General features: G+C 40.8%; 1 protein-coding gene across 1 annotated transcript; it reads right to left on the bottom strand.

Moving 5' to 3' along the window:
- Positions 1-1,828: 1,828 nt before the first annotated feature.
- LOC132405086 (V-set and immunoglobulin domain-containing protein 4-like) lies at positions 1,829-22,615 on the bottom strand. The gene is made up of 6 exons (XM_059989818.1): positions 22,543-22,615; positions 12,916-13,254; positions 12,088-12,366; positions 11,846-12,004; positions 2,662-2,732; positions 1,829-2,002 (listed from the first exon to the last, which is right to left on the bottom strand). Exons 1-6 carry the CDS (start codon positions 22,613-22,615, stop codon positions 1,829-1,831), a joined length of 1,095 nt encoding a protein of 364 aa, XP_059845801.1.
- Between the last annotated feature and the right edge of the window lie 1,601 nt (positions 22,616-24,216).

Below are 24,216 nucleotides of genomic sequence, written 5' to 3'. Positions count from 1 at the left end.
ATTTCTTTCCAGTTCAACAAAATAGATCTTCTAGCCATTAGTGTATGAAATGCAATCATTTGACAAGCGGAAGAGGATAAATGGAGTGAGTCCATCATTGGTAAACCAAAAATTGCAGTAATAGGATTAGGTTGTAAATCAATGTTCAAATATCTTTCCAATATTTTTTCAAAAGCGGACACGAACAGAACATATGAGTTAAAGACAATATCTCAGAATGACATCTATTACAAATAGGATTTATATAGGAATAAAAATAAGCCAATTTATCCTTGGACATATGAGCCCTATGCACAACTTTAAACTGTATTAATGAATGTTTAGCACATATAGATGATGTATTAACTAATTGAAGAATTTTATCCCAATTCTCAATAGGGGTAGTAAGGTTAAGTTCTCTTTCCCAATCATTTTTAGTCTTATAAAAGGGCTCTGAATGTATCTTCATAATTATATTGTAAGGTTTTGATATTAGCCCTTTCTGAAAAGGGTTTAGTTCAAACAACTTCTCTAAAATACCTGAAGACACAAAATTTGAAAAAGTAGGAAGTACAGTATTTAAGAAATTCCTAATCTGTAAATATCTTAAAAAATGAAATCTAGGCAAATTATATTTATTAGATAATTGCTCAAAAGACATAAAACAATTATCCAAAAATAAATCGGAAAATCGTAGTAATCCTTTAGTCTTCCAAGCTGAATAAGCTTGGTCTATAATTGAAGGATAAAAAAAAGCAATTGGATACAATAGGAATATTTAAAACAAACTGAGTCAACCCAAAAAATTTCCAAAATTGAAACCATATATGTAAAGTATGTTTAACTATCGGGTTGTCAATTCGTTTCGGCAATTTAGAAAGAGCAAAGGGAAGAGAAGTCCCTAAAATAGAACCCAACACAAATCCTTGTACAGATTTAATTTCCAGGTTCACCCAATGAGGGCTAAAAGATATATCCCAATCCTTTAACCAACATATCAAATATCGGATATTAACTGCCCAATAATAAAATCTAAAATTAGGCAATGCCAATCCACCTTCCTTCCTTGCCTTCTGTAAATATGTTTTACCTAACCTAGGATTTTTATTCTGCCATATATATGAGAAAATTTTTGAATCAACATTAGCAAAAAAAGATTTCGGAATAAAAATTGGTACCACTTGAAATATATATAAAAACTTGGGTAAAATAACCATCTTAATAGCATTAATCCAACCTATCAGAGATAAAGATAGTGGTGACCACTTAGTAAACAAACATTTAATCTGATCAATTAAGGGTAAAAAATTAACCTTAAATAAGTCTTTATAGTTTTTTGTGATTTTAATCCCTAAGTAAATAAAAGAGTCATTGACTAATTTAAAAGGTAAATTTCCATAAATTGGAACCTGTCTGTTTAAGGGAAACAATTCACTCTTATTAAGACAATTCACCACGCATGTCATGTTCTCCTCTTGCTGCCTCTATCAGCAAACAGGTACAGGAGCCTCAGAATTCTCACCAACAGGTTCAGGAACAGTTACTACCCCTCAACCAACAGGGTCTTGAACCAAAGTTCTCAATCTTTAGTGCTTATTTATTTATTACTTTTATTATTATTACTTGTTTTTTCTTTCTTTTTGTGTTTGCACAGTTAGTTGTTCTTTTCACACTGGTCGACGTGGTCTTGATTCTTTTGTGATTATTGAATTTATTAAGTATGTCCCCAAGAAAATGAATCTCAAGTTGTATAAAGTGACATGCATGTACAGTACTTTGATAATAAATTTACTTTGAAATTTGAACTTTGAACTAATTCCTGCTCTTTATTACTCCTGTTTACTTATACTTAATATGGTACATGGAAATTTATATAGGGTTGTTGGTTCACTGAGGGAGATTCTGTAAACTGCACGGGTGTGTTTCTTGGATTGTCTAGTGGTCTAGGTAGCCGTCTAGTGTGATCAATGGTTGCATAGGTCACATCAAGGTTTTGGTTCCAATAATTTCCAAGTTCCAAGTCCTAAAATGAGAAGTTATGTTAGTATTATTTATAATATTCATAACTTATAAATCAATGAAAATAATAAATAGATCTAGAAAATATCATCTGATATTGAAACATTGAACAGATTCCTCGAGAGTTAATTAGTGAACTCAGTTCTGCAGTGGGATTTGAGGAGTGCATATTAAATACAAAAGTGCTGAAAATGGGACAGCTGGCCTGACTTGGGTTTAAAGCCATGCGTACGTTTCAATGCAGACATCACACAACCTGCTCAATTCCTCACTGCCTTTCCGGTCGTAATAATGAATTTACCCCGCCCAGTTCATTTGTCTGCTTAAACTACTGGCCATTCAATTCCTGCCAGAGATTGAAATCAGGGCATCAAAGTTTTGGGCTTGCAGTGATACTCTCCTACATGGCAAAATGTAATCATAGAGACATGGTACCTTGGAGCATACAGAATCTGGCAGAACCTGAAACCAAGGGATATCTGTTAATGGGGAAGAATTACATCTGGGGAAAACTATTGGATGGCTATACAGTACATCAAGCTAGGCACTGACTTTGAGGAAGGAGCTAGGAAGAGAAAAATAAGGAAATAAATAATAGTAGATAACAAAGAGCAACACTTACAATATATTTTTAATAGGATAAAGGTATGGATGAGTGCTTACCTCTTCCTTGGTTTGTATAGCAGCATCTTTTTGAAATCTCTGTAGATGAATTGAAGGTGGCTTTTGTCTTCCTATAATAAAAAACTACATTTCACATTATGTATTTACTCTGATCACTTCAAACATTGAGAAAAAATGTGGGGAAAAAGCAGAGGCATTGTGTATTTCTCTCATTATGGCACTTTTGGTAAGAGGAATTCATCCTTACGGAATAGACTAAGTCCATACACAGAACTTACCTTCTTATTCCAGCATCTTCCCCCTTCATTTCCAATCCTGATGAAGGATCTCAGCCCAAAACATCAGCTGTTTATTCCTCTCCACACATGCTGCCTGACCTGCTGAGTTCCTCCAGCTTTTTGCGTGTGTTGTTCTAACTTGCCAAGGACAATAATTGCATTTTGCAGGGTCACCGTGGGAGACCATTTATGGGATTTGCTTTGGAAACTGGCAAAACATTTTCTTCTACTGATATTTGTACAAACAGGTAACATCAATTTCTAGTTAATCAAAACAACAACCCTTCCTCTGGTGCCTCAAATACATCTGAGTTCCTTTGCCTATAGACCACACACCCACAAGAGAATTGCATTTGAGAGAAAGTCTTCCTGTAAGAAACCATCTTCAATTGTATTAATGAATGTTTGGCACATATCGATGATGTATTAACTAATTGAAGAATTCTATCCCAATTCTCACTGGAAATAATAAGGTTAAGCTCTCTAATAAGGATAAATAAGCTCATTTTTACTCTTATATTAATCCTATCTGTGATAGATGTCAATCTGAAATCGCGTCTTTAACTCATATGTTTTGGTCTTGTTCATTTTTGAAAAAATTTTGGAAAGATATTTTTGATATTATTTCTGTGGTTTTGAATATTGATTTACAACCTCATCCTATTACCGCAATTTTTGGTTTACCAATGTTAGACTCACTGCATTTATCTTCTTCTGCCCGTCGAACGATTGCATTTCTAACTCTGATGGCTAGAAGATCTATATTGTTGAATTGGAAGGAAATTAACCCTCCCACTGTATTTAATTGGTTCTCTCAAACTATGTTATGTTTAAATTTAGAAGAAATTAGAAGTGGTGTTTTTGATACTTCTATTAAATTTGAAAAGTTATGGAGACCATTTATTCAACATTTTCATATGATGTAATATGACCCTGTTCCAAGTTCATTTGATTTCCCAGCTTTTAGCTTATGTATGTTGAGAGGACCGGAAGTGACGGCATTGATGATTATTTATTCTTGTGAGATATTATAAACAGCCCTTTTTTTTTCTTTCTTTTTCCAATGTTTCTTTTTTTTCTTCTTTATTAGTTATTAGATTAGTAGATTAGCTAATTTTGCATTATATTTTTTTCTTTCTTTTTTCTGTTTTTTTTATATCATATATTACGAAATATTTAGACTTACCATGTTCATACATTTACTGTATGGTTTATGTCTTGGTAAACTCATTTATACTGTAACTATTGTTTATGTCTTTTTTCATCTGTAATGGAATTTGTATGTCTGTAATTTCTTTATTAATATATCATTTGTATTCTGTCCATATTATTAATAATAATAAAAAGATTTAGAAAGAAAGAAACCATCTTCACATATATGTTGGATTTAGTGTGTGTGGGGGGAGGGTCCATATGATGGAATATCAAACCATAGAGGGCTTTTTTCTGGGATAATATTACATCTGTAATGCAAGGTACACTGTAAAATACTGTAATGCTGGTGGAATTGAATTTAGGAGCCAAGAGCTACAGCTCACTGTATAATTACGGCTATATAGGACCCTGGTCAGACCCCACTTGGAGTACTGTGCTCAGTTCTGGTCGCCTCACTACAGGAAGGATGTGGAAGCCATAGAAAGGGTGCAGAGGAGATTTACAAGGATGTTGCCTGGATTGGGGAGCATGCCTTATGTGAATAGGTCGAGTGAACTCAGCCTTTTCTCCTTAGAGCGAAGGAGGATGAGCGGTGAACTAATAGAGGTGTATAAGATGATGAGAGGCATTGATCGTGTGAATAGTCAGAGGCTTTTTCCCAGGGCTGAAATGGTTGCCACAAGAGGACATAGGTTTAAGGTGCTGGGGAGTAGGCACAGAGGAGATGTCAGGGGTAGGTTTTTACACAGAGAGTGGTGAGTGCGTGGGATGGGCTGCTGGCAACTGTGGTAGAGGCAGATATGCTAGGGTCTTTTAAGAGACTTTTAGATAGATACATGGCGCTTAGAAAAATAGAGGGCTATGGGGAAGTCTAGTAAATTCTCAGGTGGGGACATGTTCAGCACAACTTTGTGGGCCGAAGGGCCTGTATTGCGCTGTAGGTTTTCTTATATTTTCTATGCTTTTCTATGACATAAATCTAAATAATAGTTCTTATTTTGACTAGTATCTAAAACTTCTGAGTACTGCATGAGAACCTTTAACACATCTGTGAAGTGTTTTGTTGAGAGTAGTACATTCCATTGCTAAAAATTTTGCAATGCTGCTAGCAAATGGTTTAAATTATATTTAAAGGAAAATATTGTTAAATCCAAAGGGAAGCAAATTGAGGGAGGTACTGTCGGGCATCATCGCCATTCATTAGACTGTACTGGATCTCAGAGGACAGCAGCCCTTTTCTCTGTTGCACTCTCTACACAAGTACTTATAAAGGTAGAAAGAAGGTCCTGCACACTGAGTTTAGGGAGTTAGGGAAGAGGCTGAGGAGCAGGACCTCCAAGGCAGTAATCTCCGGATTACTCCTGGTGCCACGTACCAGGCAGGGCAGGGATAGGCTGATAGTACAGATGAAGGAGTGGCTGAGGAACTGGTGCAGGCGGCAGGGTTTCATTTTCCAGGATAATTACAACCTCTGCTGGCTCAGTGGTGACTTGTGCAAGAAGCCACCCCGTCTAACCTGAAGGGGAACCAAGATCCTGGCTGGAAGGGCCACTTGTGCTGCTCGGGAAGTTTAAACTAGTTTGGCAGAGGGGCGGGTCAGAAAGAGGAGGGGTGGAGAGGAAGGAGCATAGTGAATACAATGGGATGAACAGTTTGAAGTGTGCATATTTTAATGCTCAGAGAATTATGGGAAAAGATGATGAACTTAGAGCACAGATAAATACACGGAACTATGATATTGTGGCCATTACAGAGGGGGACAGAAATGGGTGCTTAACGTACCAATATTTTGACCAGTTAGAAAAGATAGAGAGGGAGATAAAAGAGGGGTGGGGGGGGGGGAACAATATCACCACTGCACTCGAAGGGCACATAATGGAAAGGTCGTCCACTGAGTCTATATGGGTAGAACTCAAAATCGGAAGGGTGAAATCACTCTAATGGGATTGTACTCCAGACCTCCCAGTAGCCACCAGGAAACTGAGGAACAGATATGCAGACAGATTAAATTAAGGTGTGAAAACAGTGGGGTTGTTGTCATGAGGAACTGCAACTTCTTTAATATAAACTGGAACCTTCTTGGTGCATGAGGTTTAAAAGGGGCAGAATTAGATGCATCCAGAAGGGTTTCCTAAATCAATATGTAGATAGTCCAACGAGAGGAGGAGCTGCACTGGAGTGGTGCTGGGTATTGAGCCTGACCAGGTGACTGATCTTTTCAATGGGTGAACAGTAAAGGAACAGTGACCACAGTTCCTTATCCTTTGCTATAGCTATTTTAAAACATAAGTATGGACCTAGTGGGTGAGTATTAATTTGGAGCAGGGTAAGTTATGAAAGCATTGGATAGGAACTAGGGAGATTTAATTGGGAACAGCTAATTTTGTGCAAGTGCATATCTGACATGTAGAGGGTGTTTAAAGACCAACTGCACTGAGCACAAGACAGGTGAATTACAGTCAGTAGGTAGGACAAGGGTGGCAAGGTAAAGGAACCTTGGCTGTCGACTTGAGTTTTTTGACGAGGTGATGAGGGTGATTGGTGCAGGTAGAGCTGTGGCTGTTGTCTTCATGGATTTTAATAAGATTTTCGACAAGGTCCCTCATGGGAGGCTGATCCGGAAGATTAAGATGCATGGGATCCATGGTGAATTGGCCATTTGGACTCAGAACCTATTTTCTCATAGAGTACAGAAGTTAGTGGTCGAAAGGACTTGTTTTAGTTAGATTAGTGGTGTTCTGTAGGGATCTGTACTGAGACCTCTGTTACTTGTAGTGTATATAAATAATCTGGATGAAAATGTAAATGGTGTGTTGGCAAGTTTGCAGATACTTTAAAGATTGGTGGTGCTGTGGGTAGCATAGAAGGCTGGCAAAGAATACAATGGGATATAGATCAGTTGCAGATATGGGCGGAGAAATGGCAGATCGGGTTTAGCCTAATCAGACTTGAAGAGTTGCACCTTGGTAGGTCAAATTAAAGAGACAGGTGAGACCCTAAATAGTGCTGATGAGCTGAAGGTTCTTGGGATCCAAGTTCATTGCTCCCTGTAAGTGATGACACAGGTTGACAGGGGGGTTAAGAAGGCAAATGGCATGCTTGCCTTTATTAGTCGAGGCACTGAGTTCGAAAGTCAGGAAGTTACCTCTTCCCACCCTGTCTCCCGTAAAACTGCAATTCTCTTTTTCTCAGTTCTTTCGCTGCCACATTTGTTCTCGGGGTGTAGCTTTTTTTCCCAGGCCACCAGAGACGTCCCCCTTTTTCAAAAACCGGTGTTTCTCTTCTACCACCATTAATACTGCTCTCAGTCTCATCTCCTCCATTTCCTGAACGTCCGCGTTCAGGCTGTCTTCCTGCTGCCCTAACAGTGACAGAGTTCCTCTTGTCCTTACCTACCACCCCATAAGCCTCTGCAACCAACACATCACCCTCCACAACTTCCTCCATTTCCAAAGGGATCCTATTTTCATCCTCACCTTCCCCCTTCCGTAGGGATCACTCCCTCTGTGATTCCCTTGTCCATTCATCTCTCACCACTGATCTCCCTCGCGGCACTCAACCCTGCAAGCAGCCAAAGTACTACACCTGTCCATTCACCTCCTCCTCCCTCACCTCCATTCAGGGCACCAAACTGTCCTTCCAGGTGAGGCAACACTTCACCCGTGAACCTGCTGGGGTCGTCTATTGTGTCCGGTGCTCCTGATGCGGCCTCCTCCACATTGGTGAGGCCTGTTGTAAATTCGGGGACTGCTTCATCAAGGACCTCTGCTCCACCTGCCAGAAGTGGAACTTCCAGGAGGCCAAACATTTAAATTCTGATTCCCATTCCCGTTCTGACATGTCGATCCATCATCTGCTCTTGTGCCAAGATGAGGGTGGAGGAGCAACACCTTATATTCTGTCTAGGGAGCCTCCAATCTGATGCCATGAATATCAATTTCTCCTTCCAGTTAAAAAAATTCCCTCCTCCCCCTCTTCTATTCCCCACACTGGCCTCTTGCCAGTTCTAGCTGGCCTATCACACCCCTATGAGTGCCCTCCACCTTCCCTTTCTCCAATGACCACTCTCCTCTCCTATTAGCTTCCTCCCTTTCCCACCCACCTACCTTCACCTATCACTTTCTGGCTATCCTTCTTCCCCTCCTGGGAGGGTGCTACCTGAGGTGGTAGTAGAAGCAGATACACTGGGGACTTTTAAGTGATGGTCAGTGTTGGAACTGGTTGTTTTCATGCTTTTAATAAGGTATTAGTTGAATTAATACAAGTCTAAAATTAACTTGTATATTTCACAATATGTGGTGTTTGTCTCCACCTACAGGTGGTAAAGCACTATAGCAGTTGCATAACAGTTTGTCACCCGCAATAGAAAATCTGCAGATGCTGGAAATTCGATCAACACACATAAAATGCTAGAGGAATTCAGCAGGCCAGGCAACATCTAGGAGAAGAGTACAGTTGACATTTCTTGTAGAAACCCTTCGGCAGGACATTTAAAATTGGCTTAGACTTAACAACTGACACGCGTGCCAGGACTGTGTAGCTTTTAACTGCCCTTTGCTCATCTCAGGAATTTACCTTAGATCAGTACAAAAGTGTCAGTCTCTGTAAAGGTCACCATATTGTCTTTGTCTTCCTCTTAGTACTTCACTTTATGCTGTGTACCTCTTCCTTTGTTTAAACTTCAAATAAACGATCGTGAAGCCACACCTTCACTAATTCTTGGACTCCTGAAAGAAGCTGACGATCGAAAGATCCCTGGTTCCCACAACAGGCACATGAACGCGAGGGATGGACACTGTGTAGGAGGGGGTGGATGGTGAGAAGCTGGGAGGAGATAGGGGTAAGTGGGAAGGTAGGTGGGTGGAGGGGGAGGACGGTGAGAAGCTGGGAGGTGATAATTGGAAGAGGTAAAGGGCTGATGGAAGGATCTGATACAAGAGGAAGGAGGATGGGCTCCAAGGGAGGTGATAGGCAGGTGATGAGCAGAGAAAGATTGAGAGGGGAACCACCTCATATTCCATCTGGGTGCCTCCAACCTGATGGCATGTACATCAGTTTCTCGAACATCTGGTAATTCCTGCCCGCTCCCCATTCTCTTCTTCTCCATTCCCCACTCTAGTTCCCCTCATGCCTAAGTATGGAACAGGCAGAACTTGAACATTAAATTTAGTTACATAACTGTGCAATACACCATAATGAAAAGTTATTGACTTGAAATGTTTCTCTGTCTACAAATCTGGCTGACCTATGAGCATTCTGGCTTTTTTTCTGTGTAGACCATTGCATGGCCTGAATAATTTTACTTACTTCAATTGTGAGAAGTAATATTCCTACTCTAATTATTAGAATAGCAACTCAACTAATGAAATCATAATTAAAATATGTAAATACCAACGTCTCCATGATCTCGTCCTCAGTTTTTTTATAAATATTCCTGACATGAAAGGTAGCACTTTAGAAAGAAATAAGACTCTTTGTTGAATTGATATGTCAGTGATCAGTGTTGTTGAATAAGTCTCACAAGAAGTCTACATTGTTTACAAGTATACATCGGTGGAAACTGGGAATGACTTATTTAACTGTTTTCTGCAGCAAAGCTTCCAAGGAAGAAGAATGGGAAGAATATGTCATAAATTCATAAAAACGTGGATGTGAAGAGTCATTGTAAAGAAGGAAAATGACACCTTCTGGATTCTCAAACACCTTACAGCAAAATTCACCTCTGTAAAAAAGACAGGAACCACCAGAATTAGTTGGTAGGTCAGGTAGTTGCTGCAGAGAATGGAAGATTTGTCTGGAAATCTGAGGTTTTGTGACCAATCTGAAAACGTAAGCCTGATCTCTTGAGTATTTTCTTCAGATTTTAAGCACTTTTTTTCTCCTGTTCCCTTTCCTGTGTAAGGCAAATATCAATAAATGCTCATTAATATTAATAAACCAGTTACAGAATCCAGAGAGAATACTGAGTAAACTTGCTCTAAGGCAAACTAAATTGGATATTTTAATTTTATCTTTTGATGGTCATTGATAAACATAAGGTAATATTATACACAATATATTATTAACTTAAAAATTAAATGGGGACTCCTCCTTTTCATTTATTGGGGGGAGAGGGAGGAGAGGGGGAGAGAGAGGAGGGGGAGAGAGGGGGAGGGAGAGGAGGGGAGAGAGAGGAAGGGGAGAGAGGGGGAGGGAGAGGAGGGGAGAGAGAGGGGGAGAGAGAGGAGGGGAGAGAGAGGGGGAGAGAGAGGAGGGGTTAGAGAGGGGGAGAGAGGGGGAGAGAGAGGAGGGGAGAGAGAGGAGGGGAGAGAGGGGGAGAGAGAGGAGGGGGAGAGAGGGGGAGAGGAGGGGAGAGAGAGGGGGAGAGAGAGGAGGGGAGAGAGAGGGGGAGAGAGAGGGGGAGAGAGGGGGAGAGAGAGGAGGGGAGAGAGAGGGGGAGAGAGGGGGAGAGAGAGGAGGGGAGAGAGAGGGGGAGAGAGGGGAGAGAGGGGGAGAGAGGGGAGAGAGAGGAGGAGAGAGGGGGAGGGAGAGGAGGGGAGAGAGAGGAGGGGAGAGAGAGGGGGGAGAGAGGGGAGAGAGAGAGGGGGGAGAGAGGGGAGAGAGAGGGGGAGAGAGAGGGGGAGAGAGAGAGAGGGGGGAGAGAGGGGGGGAGAGAGAGGAGGGGAGAGAGGGGGGAGAGAGAGGAGGAGAGAGGGGGAGGGAGAGGAGGGGAGAGAGAGGAGGGGAGAGAGAGGGGGAGAGAGAGGGGGGAGAGAGAGGGGGAGAGAGAGGAGGGGAGAGAGAGGGGGAGAGAGAGGAGGGGAGAGGGGGAGAGAGAGGAGGGGAGAGAGAGGGGGAGAGAGAGGAGGGGAGAGAGAGGAGGGGAGAGAGAGGGGAGAGAGAGGGGGAGAGAGAGGAGGGGAGAGGGGGGAGAGAGAGGGGGAGGGGGAGAGAGAGGAGGGGAGAGAGAGGGGGAGAGAGGGGGGAGAGAGAGGGGGGAGGGGGAGAGAGAGAGTCACACACACACTGTGGTATGTTGAATTACCGGGTGAACGAGTATTCTTTGGGGTACTACAAGTCTGTGTCTTTATTGATGCTTTGCTCCACGTGTGGGGGACACTGATGTATTTTGCTGGTGGGGGGTCATTGCTTTTCTGCTGCTTGTGCATGGAGGGGGGAGTTGGGGGAGCATTGGGGTTCTAACATTTAATTGTCATTCGTTTTTTTGGAGCACTCCTCTGTTCTTGTAGATGTTTGCAAAGGAAAAGAACTTCAGGATGTATATTGTATACATTTCTTTGACATTAAATGTATCTATTGAAACCTGTTGAAAGTTGATGGCATGAATATCGATTTTTCCTTGCAGTAAAAAATAATTTCCCCCCTCTCTGGTCTTGTATTCCACTCTGGTCTCTTACCTCTTCTCTCCTGCCTCTCACCTCCTCCTCCTTCCCTTTCTCCTATGGTCCACTCTCCTCTCCTGTCAGATTCCTTCCTCTCCCGCCCTTTACCTTTCCCACCCAGCTGGTTTCACCTATCACCTTCCAACTAGTCTCCTTCCCCTTGCCCCCACCTTTTTATTCTGGCGTCTCCCCCCCTTCCCTTCCTTTCCAGTCCTGCTGAAGGGTCTCAACCCAAAACGTCAACTGGTTATTCATTTCCATAGATGCTGCCTGACCTGCTGAGTTCCTCCAGCACTTGCTGCTTTGGGTCTCCAGCATCGGCAGAATTTCTCTGTGCGTGCTTATTACATATAAATGCTTAACAACTGAATCAACAATTTGTAAAACAAAATGCAGTAAATAAGTTACCTTTCATCTTTTTCTTAATCATCCATATAGCTGTCAATATTACACCAACAATGACTAACACCATTGCTGAGCTAATAGTGATCACCATCCATGGGAATCCGGAACCACTGCTGTTGTTTGAAATGTTCATTGTAGTTTCCAATGAAGATATGGTAGGAGCTGCGGAAATAAACCCAGACAGTTAACTCTGTGTGGAATTTTTCTGGAAAATAGATTAGCATGCAGTAATAAAGGGCAGTTACCGGATGGTGGGATCTGCACCATGCTACTCTTCTCTGTACTGAACTTGTTGCTGACTTTACAGAAGAATAGGCCATTATCCTCTTTCCTGCTGGGATTGAGCTCCAATGTTGGTTGGTAATGTTTTATTTTCTTGGCTTTTTCTGTTTTTCTGCTCTTTCTGTGCCACATAAATGTGATAGGCAAAGAACCACTTGCAACTTCACATTTCAGTATGACTGTTGATTGCTTGGTAACGTTTTGACCTGAGAGAAACCTAATCGTAGGCTTTGAGACACCGTCTGAAAAGAGAGAGAGGTTACTTTCAAAACGTTAAGAATATAAAACACTGGCCCAAGAGTTGTGGGTTGTAAATAGTTTTATAAATGTTGTTGATCTTGCCTAAAAATAAAAAAAAATGCTTCTTTTGTTCCTGGAAGTATATGAGGTCACCAAAATCCTATTATAAATTGTGTTACCTGGTTCATGCGTATATGTGACTGTTTTCCAATTTCACTAAATGGTAAATTTCCCTAGTTGTATGCCACCTCCATTTACAATATTGGTGGTGCAAAACTTAATCAAAAAATGGCACAAATACTCCTGCATAAAATATCTATAGAAATGCTGCATCTTCAATGTTACGACATAAAAGATATCACTATGCATGCAGAAGTCTCCCATTAAGCATATAAAACTGTAAAGCTTTTTAATAGGAAATAATTCCCCTTCAGTCATTCGAAATTTTAAAATATCATTTCATTCACACATCAGTGTCAGCTAAATAAAGTGAAGTGGAAATTTAAAAAAAACTTTTAAAAATAATTTCCTTTGAATCTTTGTAACATTACCTTTGGTAACATTAAGAAAGATCTCTTCATAGCTGATATTTTGGGTCTTGGTATTTGCTTCACACCTGTAAATTCCAAGATCTTCCACTGTCAGGTTGGTGATTCTAAGTGAGAGATTCCCAGATGAAGAATTTTCTGGCATTTGAATCCTATTTTGGTAAGTATCATCTTTAATGTTGATTTTGGATTTGCCAATACTTCCCGCTATTAATGACGAATTATCCTTTAGCCACCTGAAGCTGGTGTAATGACCTTTAAGGGAACTAAAAGAACAAGGCAGCACCACACTTCTCCCAACTGAACCATTCACCTTACTCTGTAGTGCTTGCTGGACAGAAACTGCAAGGATCAGGCAGAGATGTGAGTTAGATCTCTGAATAGTGCATTTCCACACAAAACATTAAAAACTATGTATTTAAATAATATTCGGTATTTTAAAAATTCCAGTGCATGAACTTAAAATCTAATTATTTATATTCAATTGACACTAAATATAAACAAACTATTCAGTTAAAATACTTTCCATAATTGCACTTTCATCAACAATATGGATAGCTTTATTAATATGCAATATATCCCAGTGCATTCTAATCCCATTGTTTCAGTGTTACCCATCACTTCAATGAGAAAGTTAAGCTACTGAGATTAAAAAATGACTAATTCATTGTCATTACAATTACACTGAAATTAAGACACATAGTTATAGTACTGTTTTCAATACAACTGTAAGTTACTGACACCTCTGTTCAATTGAGTCTATTTTGCACAATGAATAATGTAGAAAATATATCTACTACTGCACAATGGCCACATTCCCTTGTTGAGGAATGCTTCATAGGGTCATAGAAAGACAAAGCAGGGTCTGAGACTCTTCAACCCATTGAGACACACTAACAATCAACAACTCTTTTACACTAATTCAACATTAATCCTACTTACTGAGTTCTCCTCACATTCTCATTTGCTGCTCCCAGATAAAACCACTTGTCTACACTCTACAAGCAATTTGCAGTGGATAATTAACCAACCAACTCAAGTGACTTTGGGACATGGGAGGAAACTTGGGCACCTGGATAAACCCAGTTGTGTTCATAGGGAAAATATGTGAACTTCATGCAGACAGCAAACAAATTTAGGATAGAAGTTGGTTCTCTAGCACCATGGGGGATTGGCTCTGCTAGATGCACCATGGTGCCTTTCATGAGAATATTAAAGGTGTTTCTGCATTCTTTATCATTGTCTAATCTCACAATTATTATGTTTGGAGATTTACTAAATCTATGAGGTAATAAATGTAAATAAAACTTCTGACTTCAAAATAAAACTTCCAAAATGTCCAGGAAAAATGGCAGTTTACTGCCTTTATAGGGAAGCAAGTTTTAAATATTACAGGGGAAGTAAAATAAATGCAGAATACTTGTATTTAAATCACACATTTTTCACAGCCTCAGGTTGTTCCAGCTTGCTCCACAGCAAACAAAGTGCTTTGGAAATGCAGTCACACCCTTACAATGTAGAACAAGGTGCCACAATCATCAACAAGGGAAATGTTGGCTAGAAGACCAGGAGACCGCCCCCGCCCTTAAACAAGTGCCTCATGAGCATTTCTACTTATCCATGTGGGTTTTGGTGACTTATATCATTCAACAAATATTTTTCCTGCCTTGTCACAATTTCTTGTTCGACAGAAGCACCACCCTAGTGAAACTGGAAAGCTTTTCTCAGGTTTAGCCAATCCAGAGATGTATTGTTTTCACTAATCATGAGCTTGACAAAGATAACAGTGGATTCCTATTGACAACAATTTGCTTCGCCTTTTATACAGGCAACAATGCCAGTTTTTGAAGTTGTAAACCTACTTAGTTGGTAATAGAATTACAATTTGGTAGTCTATAGGTGATTAAGTGGTTCTGTGAATAAACTGTGGTTTAATCTCAGAGGATGAAACATGTTATCCAATCTCTGACAAGTAGCAAGAGGCCTTCAAAAGTAATTTTAAGTATTCTGAAGCTACACCACTACAACCAATATCCACGTCAGTAAATGGCAACATCGTTCAAAGAGGACATTGGGAAGATAAGAATGAGAGATGCTCTGATGAATAATGGCACATTGAGAGATTGATACACTCCTAATACAGTATTGGCGTTAAGGCAAATAGCAGGAGGTTCTTGGAGAGAACAATGTTTTTTTTTGTATTTTGTACACTCAGTGGTCCCGAGAGTGCTTCCAGTAAGTTTAGAAGAGACAAAGATTCTCTAACTCACAAAATAACTGCCAAGATAAGTAACTCCTACCTCAGCAACAAACTTTAGTCTTAGAGTCTATGAAAACAATCCTGAAATATGGCAGGAGTCCATTTTTAATAGTAATGATTAAGCTACCCACTTCAAATATCATTGTCGTGCACCCCGTCCTCAATATCAACTCATTTATAAATACCAGCTGCTAACATCTGTTACTCCAATCTAAATAACTGAGATTAATGCAATTCTTTATTTCTGCATTACTTACCAGAAACAATATAAAGCCAAGTAGTGAACAAGGATTTTGATACCATCACTGTCATTGTGCTTCTTACTACGCCAAAGTAACAAGCTTAGAAATGCTTCACTTGCTGAACATCCACATTAACACACTCCAATGCCACTTCCGATGAAGTCATTTCTTAGAAAAGTAAGTGCCAGGCTTATCAACTATGTTGTCTCCCTCTCAGTTAGCTCTGGTTCCTTGAGTCAAGATGATTTCTCTTCCATTGGTTACTGTCATGACCCAAAGAGATAATAGTAGCTGGGTGGGATATGCTCGGGTAAAATTGACCATCTCAGCAGCAGATGGCCCAAAGATTCTACTACAAAACATATCCAAGCATCTAGAATAGTCCCTGATAACTCTTCTGAGAAATTTCAGAGGAAGTGTTTTTTTAACTGACTTGAATTTATAAAAAAATGTCTCTCCTGAGTACTGATCTCAGAACTCCTGAGCTGAACATTGTGGGCTGAAGAGTTTGTAATGTGCCGTAAATCTCTATGCATGTTCTATGTTCTTAACTCTCCAGCCTACCCAGCAAACTAACTGATCCAGAACTCCTTCATTTTAGTAACTCTTAGACTTGGAACAAGTGAGGTGGGTGAAGATTGGCATTCAAAGGTCTTTTTATTTGGTTCTACACGTATCTAGTATCAGATGTTGCAGAGTGACTGGTAGCATGAATGACTCAAACTGTTAGGCTAAGAACAAAACCGGAGGTAAGGGAAGAACAAAGAGAGGCCGACAAGAATCAAGAATCAGGAAACAATGCTGAGAAGGCGATTGCTGTCTGGAGATGAATGTATGTACAGAGCACCATAGCATGAACCAACCTTTAAGCTTAAAATTGACTTCACTTCTCCCACAACCACAGTAAAAATAAGTACCGTTACCGTTTTGAGTTACCACTGGAGGTTCCACAGTAAAGGCTTTCTTCAAAACTTGGATTTATTATCATTATTCAATTTTGCTAATGAAGACCTGCACAATTCTTTGAATTGGTGATGGTCTCTGGAACGTTCATGAACTCCACCTGTCAACGAGATTGAGATGGTACCCATAGTTCAGGCTGCAATGAGATCATAGCATCACACCAGGCAGTACAAATTATGTAAGATTTGCTGTAGGAGTAACTGGCAGCACTGAACCCAAGAAGCTGTTTGTGGCAGGCCCAACATCAAAGACTCATTAAACACAAAATGCTGGAGGAACTCAGAAGGTCAGGCAGCATCTACGGAAAGAAATAAAGAGCTGGCATTTCAGGCCGAGGCTGATTGGAAAGATGTTGCCTGACCGGCCAAGTTCCTCAAGAATTTTTTGTGTGTTATATGCTGTATTTCCAGTATCTGCAGAATCTCTTGCATTTGCCACCTGTCAAATAATTCTTTCTCCCTGCTGTGCATTTAGTGACAATTTTTTGCAACAAGATTCCTGTCGAAAGCGGGCTCCTTTATGTGGAACATAGAAAACCAAGTCCCAGATATAGCGAGTACTAATGACGAAGTTTATGGTTTTCTTCAGCTGAAGTTCTGCATGTACAGTGTTCTGTTCTCATCGTTTCAGAGAGATACAGATCAGCTACTTCTGACATTCTTCCTGCTCACACTGTAGAACCAGTCATTAGTACAACCACATAAAATGTGACTTTCATGAAAAAAACAACTGGACAAGAATATACATGCACTGGAACTATTTAGATTTTATTCTTACTTTTAAAAAATATAGCAATCTTTTTTTTCCTGTGACCTTTATTGTCACAAGTTCATTCTGGATGAAGCAGGATTCAGTCAGTCAAGAGGTGCATGGGCACAGTCTGCTTCCCAGGGTAGGAGTAGCCTAAAATTAGAGGGCATAGAGGGGAAAGTTTACATTAGAGGGCATAGAGGGGAAAGTTTAAATTAGAGGGCATAGAGGGGAAAGTTTAAATTAGAGGGCATAGAGGGGAAAGTTTACATTAGAGGGCATAGAGGGGAAAGTTTAAATTAGAGGGCATAGAGGGGAAAGTTTACACACACAGGATGGTGGAACAAACTGCCAGAAGAAATGGCAGAAGTGAGTACAGTTACAAAGTTTGTCATTTGGGCAAATATGATTAGGAAGGATGAGAGGTGACCTGACAGAGGTTGTATAAGATGTTGAGAGGCATTGATTGTGTGGATAGTCAATGGCTTTGTCCCAGGTCTAAAATGGCTAGCACAAGAGGGCATTGTTTTAAGGTGCTTGGAAGCAGGTACAGAGGAGATGTCAGGGGTAAGTTTTTTACACAGAGAGTGGTGAGTGCGTATAATGGGCAGACGGTGACGGTGGAGGAGGCGGAAACAACAGGGTCTTTTAAGAAATTCCTGGATGGGTACATGGAGCTTAGAAAAATAGAGGGCTATAGGTAAGCCTAGGTAGTTCTAGGGCAAGGACATGTTCAGCACAGCTTTGTGGCCCGAAGGGCCTGTATTGTGCTGTCGGTTTTCTATGTTTCTAAGGAAGATTTAAAGTGATATTGACCAGACAAAGGCAAATGGGATTAGCTCAGGTAGGCAACCTGGTTTGCATAGAAAAGTTGGACCAAAGGACTGTCTCCGTGCAGTGTAACCCTATGACTTTATGGTTAAAAGGTGATTTAACTGAACTTTTAGACTGAAATTTAGGCCCAACGAGCAGATTGACAGAAGCCATTTCTGCTGGTTTGTGAATCTGGGAACAAGGGACAAGCCTTTCGGGAATAAAGTGATGAGATTTCTATATGTGGAGGTTGCTTGAAATTTTGCAACTGTAACTGATATTTTAATTGAACATAGGTAAAGGTACATGCTTGAAGTTTACTCACAGATACAATGTCTCTGATTAGCAGGATCAATTGAAAGAGCTAAGTAGTTTTTCCTTGCTAATTTGTTCTGAGTCTTCGTAGATGCACAGTTATGGCTCCAACAGAGGCCACAATTTCCACATTTTTGAAAAATCTGTATATACAGCCAAAAGGCTACGGAAGAGGTCTTACGTGAAAAGTTTCATCAGTACTTTCAAAGGAGAAAAGCATTGTAGTTGGAGGTTTCAGTTAGGACAGTGAAGTTCAAAAACATGTTAAGATTAAATAAAAAGGGAGGTAATATACGAGGGCTGATTGATAAGTTTGTGCCCTAAGGTAGAAGGAGGTGAAGTTATATAGATCTCGTTACATGCACGTGCAGCTCAACACTGAGTGAAAATGCAGAAAGTTTGAAGTTAATAACTCATCTCCTTCTACCTTAGGCCACGAACTTCTCAATCACCCCAGCTGTGGACCACTTTTGGAGGTCCAAGATGCCGACTTGTACAAAGAAGGGATCCGTATGCTCCATGACCGCTGGACTAAGTGTGTAAATGTAGGAGGGGACTAAGTTGAAAAATAAATGTGCTAGGTTTTCTAAAATTGACTCCTTTCTACCTTAGGCCATGAACTTATCATCACCCCTCCTATGTGTAGAAGCCATGTATCTGTTCTCGATCTGCATCGCATCCAGTGTTGCGTGTTTATTATGTGTATGAAGGTAACTAGTCATCTGAGCAACGGAGTGGTAAAAGCAAAGGGAATACGTTACATAGTCATGCTTTGTTCCAGGCCGTTTGGAGCCGTGGACCAACGAATGCCATATCTTTTGTTGACCATTTAGTTATGCTTAATTATGCTTAAGTTTCATCGGTACAAGATTGTTTGTTTTGCTAGTTGCCAATAATGGATCAAATACAGTTCTCTGACTTTTCGGGAGATGATTATTGGATTGATTGGAGGGCATGTTATACAAGGATAACAACCCGGGCAGTGGCCAGCTGCGGCATTGACTTGTGAGAGTTTGCGGCTACAATATGTGTTAGCAGGGTAGGTGGCAAGATGAGTAAAGCCCCAGGACCAAAGGAGACATACAGTATATATGCAGGAAAGGAATGAGGTTGCCAGGGCCCCAGCAGAGAAATTTAAATCACTGGCCACAGGTGAAGTGCCAGATGTCTGTCTGAATGACAGCGAGCAAGGTAGTTCTTTCAGGAAGGCCAGCATGAATAAACCAAGTAATTATAAACCAAGTAATTGTAAGCCAATTAATCTTACATCTGTGATAGGGAAATTATTTAAACATTCTGAAGGACAGGATTAATCTACATTTGGAATGTCAAGGATAAATAAGGAGTAGTCAGCATGCATTTGTCGGTGGGACATGCTGACTGATAAAGTGTGTTTTTGAAGAAGTAACTCAATATATTGATGAAAGCAGTGCCACTGATGTGCCTAATGCACAGAAAAGCTGGTCCAGAAGGTTGGAGTCTATGCAATCCAATCCGAATTCAAAGCAGGTTTGGCAATCGGAGGTAGAGGATGATGATGTAGAGTTGCTACTGTGTTTGGAAGCCTGCAACCAGGGTGAAACACAGGGATCAATGCGGGGACTCTTTACTGTTACTTACATACTGTGCACAACCAAGTTTGCAGATGACACAAAAGCTGATGTTGCCGTTGATGGGGAAGGTGTTATTAGACAATAGAATGATATTGATCAGCTGGGAAATTGAGTAGGGTGAGGGTGGTGCAGATGAAATCCAACCCTGATAAGTGTGAGGTGATGTATTTTGCGGAGTCTCATCAAGGTCGGATGTACACCATGAATGGTAGGGCCCTAGACAGTATTGTGGGGCAAAGCGATGTTTGGTGCACAAGTTCAAAAACCCTTAAAGGTGGCATACAGGATTGTTCACATGGCATTGAGGATGCATGGTGTTCATTAGCCAGGACAGAGATTACAACTGTAGGGAAAGCAAGCTATTTTACAAGGAATGGCATAGAAAAAATTGCACTCCTCAAGTGCTGAGCAGCAGATTGTAAACAGTCAACCCTGTTTGCACGCACTAGTGAATAGGGTTACTGATGAGGAAGAATATGTCTGGCCCAGTGAATAATTCTGGTGAGAGCAAGACTGGAGCATATCTACCCCTATTTTCCCTTCTTACAGTAGTCAGTGAAGTGAATACTGAAGGAGGAACTCAGCCCAGTGAACATTAATCCTGTCTGCCTCACGAGCTGAAACTCTTGGCAGACAACCAAGCTGCATATTGTATCAGATAGGAAGGGCTGGCAGATGGATGTCTGGAGTCTTTCAGTATTATCAGAATACTTAGTTTAATTGTAATTGGAATTGTTTATTACTATGACCTGAACTGAGATGCTTGTCTTCTATACTGCTTGTTCAGATCAGATCGTTACTCAGTGCATTGAGATCGAACAAGGTGAAACAATTACAGATCAGAATAACATGTAGCAACTGCAGAGGAAGTGCAGTGCAGGTATAACGATAAGAAGCAAGCTCATAACATGGTAGATTGTGAGGTCAATAGTCCTTCTGATGGTGTTTGGGAACTATTTAATACTCCAGGATAGAAGCTGTCCTTGAACCTGATGGTCTGAGCTTTCAGGTTTTTATATCTTCTGCCCGATGAAAGGCAGGACAAGAGGGAAAGTCCAGGGTAGGCGGGGCTTTTGGTTAGGCTGCATGCTTTGCTGAGACAGTGAGAAGTTTGGACAGAGTCCATAGAAGAGAGGCTGGTTTCTGTGATGTGTTAAGCTGTGTCCACAGCTCCCTTCAGTTTCTTGCAGTCATATGTAGAGCAGTTGCCACATTAAGCCACTACACATCCAGACCAGGTGCTTTTTATAGAGTATCAATACAAATTGTTAAGTGTTGATGGGGACATGTCAAAGCTCTTTTGCTTCCTGGGGAAATAGAGGCATGGGTGAGCTTCCTTGGCTATGACATTGATGTGGTTGGACCAGGTTTAATGAATGTGGTGTAAAATAAGAGATCAGAATGAGAATTCATGGATCCTATTTAAGATGGCCAATTGAATATCAAAGGACAGGAGAAATTTGAAAGAACAGAGACTAGGCAATAGGGCCATCTCTGGGTGTTTAGTCACATAATACTTTGTCCCCTAAGCCCTACTCCTCAACTCTACATATATACACACTGAATCTCAGTATTACTCACTCACTATAGCTTTCTCTAGTGTGTTTTACATAGGTACATCGTTCATACATTTTTCCGGCCAGAACTCACTATCACCAACTTTGGCAAACGGAGCGAGTCTCAGATGCTGCTGTGTGTGAAATACTCAGAAAGCAACATGCATGCAGAGAGAAACAGAGTTAATGCTTTAGCAGTGAGAACACGATCTGTGAGAGAATGGGAACCATTAAACAAGCGAGTCTTGTAAGTGAGTTTCATATCGTACAAATATCAAATCAAGTGACATAGGAGACAGCAGGGTTTCGCTTCCAGATGAGTTTCATGCCTTCTATGCTCACTTTGACTATCAAAACATGAAGGAACCATTGCAAACTCCACATCCTCTGATGATCCTGTGATTGTACTCTTTGAAGCTGATGTGCAAGCAGCTTTTTCAGGAAGTTGAACACATGAAACGCATCCAGCCCAGATGGGATCCCTTGCTAAGTATTAAAGACCTGTGCTAATCAACTGGCTGGTGTGTTCACTGTGATCTCTAACCTCTCGCTTTGACAGTGTGTGGTATTCACCTGCTTCAAGCGGGGTTCAGTTATACATCAGTTTGAAGTCAGAGGCCCAGAAAGAGTGTGGTGAACTGCCTCAATGACTATCATTCAGTAACACTTACTTCCACGGTGATTAACTGATTTGAGAGATTGGTGATGAAAGATAACAACTCCTGGCTGAGAAGTGACTTATATCCACTCCAATTGATCTACCGGAGCAACAGGTCCATGGTGGATGCCATCGCATAGGCTCTTCACTCAACCCTGGAACATCTGAAGAGTAAAGGTGCATACATCAGGATGCTCTTTATCAACTACAACTCAGCATTCAATACCATCAACCCCTCAAAATTGATCAATGAGTTCCAAGACCTTAGCCTCAAGACCTCCTTGTGAGATTGGCAGATGACATTTTTTGTTTACATTCATGGGGTTGTGGGAACAACTGGCTCTACACTTTTCATTATTGTCATCATTGCCATCATCATCATCGCCATCGTCGTCATCATTGCCATCATCATCATTGTTGCTATCATCATCATTATCTTCATCTTCATCATCATCATCACCATCATCAACATTATTGTCATCACCATCATCATCATCAACAACAACATCATCATGACGTGCTATGCTGCCCATGATTGATCTTGGCAAATTTTACTACAGAAGTGGTTTGCAATTGCCTATCTCTGGGCAGTGTCTCTACAAGACAGGTGACCCTAGGCCAGGCATGAGCAAACTACGGCCCGCGGGCCATATGCGGCCCGTTAAGCTTTTTAATCCAGCCCGCAGAACTTGATGAAATTATATTAATAAACCTTGTTAACGTTTTTTCCCTGCAATTCTGGCATTTTCCCAATAGATGACGCACTCTATGTACATTGACCTTTGTTGAGGTGCAGCGTATTACTCCACATTTGCGCTTTACTCTTTTTTTGGCTTGACCTATTTGTGTGAACAGGCGTTCAGCGTCATGAACATCAACAAAGCCAGCCACAGATCCAAGTTAACTGACCAACACCTCGGATCCATCCTGAGAATCGCCACAACAAAACTAAATCCAGACATTGATGCGCTGGCTAAAAAGGGAGACCAACAACACTGTTCCCACTGAAATTAAAAATAAGTTTCTTCATTGTGTTATGTAAAAAATGCATTTGAAAATATTTTTTTCAATAAGCCTTACATGTTACATGTCATTTCTGTTAAGTAATGGACATGAGTAGTGCGCAGGTGCACGTACGGTCTCAAAATAAAAAATGTGCTCCAGATCAAATAATGCGCTCCACATACTGGCGCGCTGTCACTGTTCTGTCTTTGTGCTGGTTGTTGTTGAGTTTTGGCACAGGGGACAATTGAATAAGAAGGAGCAGGACAAGTAGACCTGCATCTCCTACCGTTTTTGAAATAAAGACAGTCAGGAGGAGAGTGATGATGATAATATCTTGAAGGATAACAGAATTTTCAGTGCTTTAAAATAATAACTGTTACTATTTAAAAAAGCTGTATTTTATTTATTTAATTTTCAGTGTTTTAAAAGTCATTTCAATAAATAGCTAAATACCATGGGACTTCAAAGACAGATATTTTGTTGTAATGCATTTGTCCATTTTCAATTGAAATTAAAGCACATGTTTTCTACATATCCCATGATATTTTATTTTCTCTTATGAGGTGTATTACCAAAACACTCCGTCCATCTGCTCCTGGTCAGGCCCCCCTGTCAAATTTTAGAACCCTTTGTGGCCCACAAGTCAAAAAGTTTGCCCACCCCTGCCCTAGGCAGTATCAGGGATTGTCTGCCTGGCATCAGTGGCTGAGTAAACAGGACTTGTGCTTTTTTATCCATCTCTAATTGCTCAAGAACTGAGGAATCACAAGACATGCCATTGCTGAAATGTTATACAAGCTGGGGCTTTTCTTGAGGATCATTTAAAAGGCATAACATTCCTGAAAGTGTGCATATTTTACTGTGCAGTTTAATTGAGGAAATTAAGATTTCTTACCTACGTGACAAGATGCTTGGGTGCTTCTGGGTCAAAATACAAGCTTTGTTAACCTTAATTTTCTAACCTCTCTGAAGCATTACTTTGTCATGGAGAAGGAGGCTCAGGATTTACTGCTGCTTCTCGCTCTGTGCTGTCTGTTTGCTGTTGTGGGTGGTGCTGGTGTAAATGAGCCACTGGAGGAGTCCCACTCTACCACTGCCACTCCAGAAGAAGAGAAACTAGCATCCAGAT

Source organism: Hypanus sabinus, chromosome 14 (assembly GCF_030144855.1).
Source record: "Hypanus sabinus isolate sHypSab1 chromosome 14, sHypSab1.hap1, whole genome shotgun sequence".
In the NCBI taxonomy this organism is placed as follows: Eukaryota; Metazoa; Chordata; class Chondrichthyes; order Myliobatiformes; family Dasyatidae; genus Hypanus; species Hypanus sabinus.
The sequence above is the reverse complement of the archived record's forward strand: the minus strand, read 5'-3'. Positions and strand labels throughout refer to the sequence as shown.

Coding starts and splice junctions, on each gene's coding strand:
- LOC132405086 (XM_059989818.1), bottom strand. CDS start 22,615: ATGGGCAGCATAGCACGTCATGATGATGTTGTTGTTGATGATGATGAT. Junction 13,255..22,542: donor TGACAATAATGTTGATGATG/GTGATGATGATG, acceptor TGATCCTTGCAG/TTTCTGTCCAGCAAGCACTA. Junction 12,367..12,915: donor CTTTCTTAATGTTACCAAAG/GTAATGTTACAA, acceptor CTCTCTTTTCAG/ACGGTGTCTCAAAGCCTACG.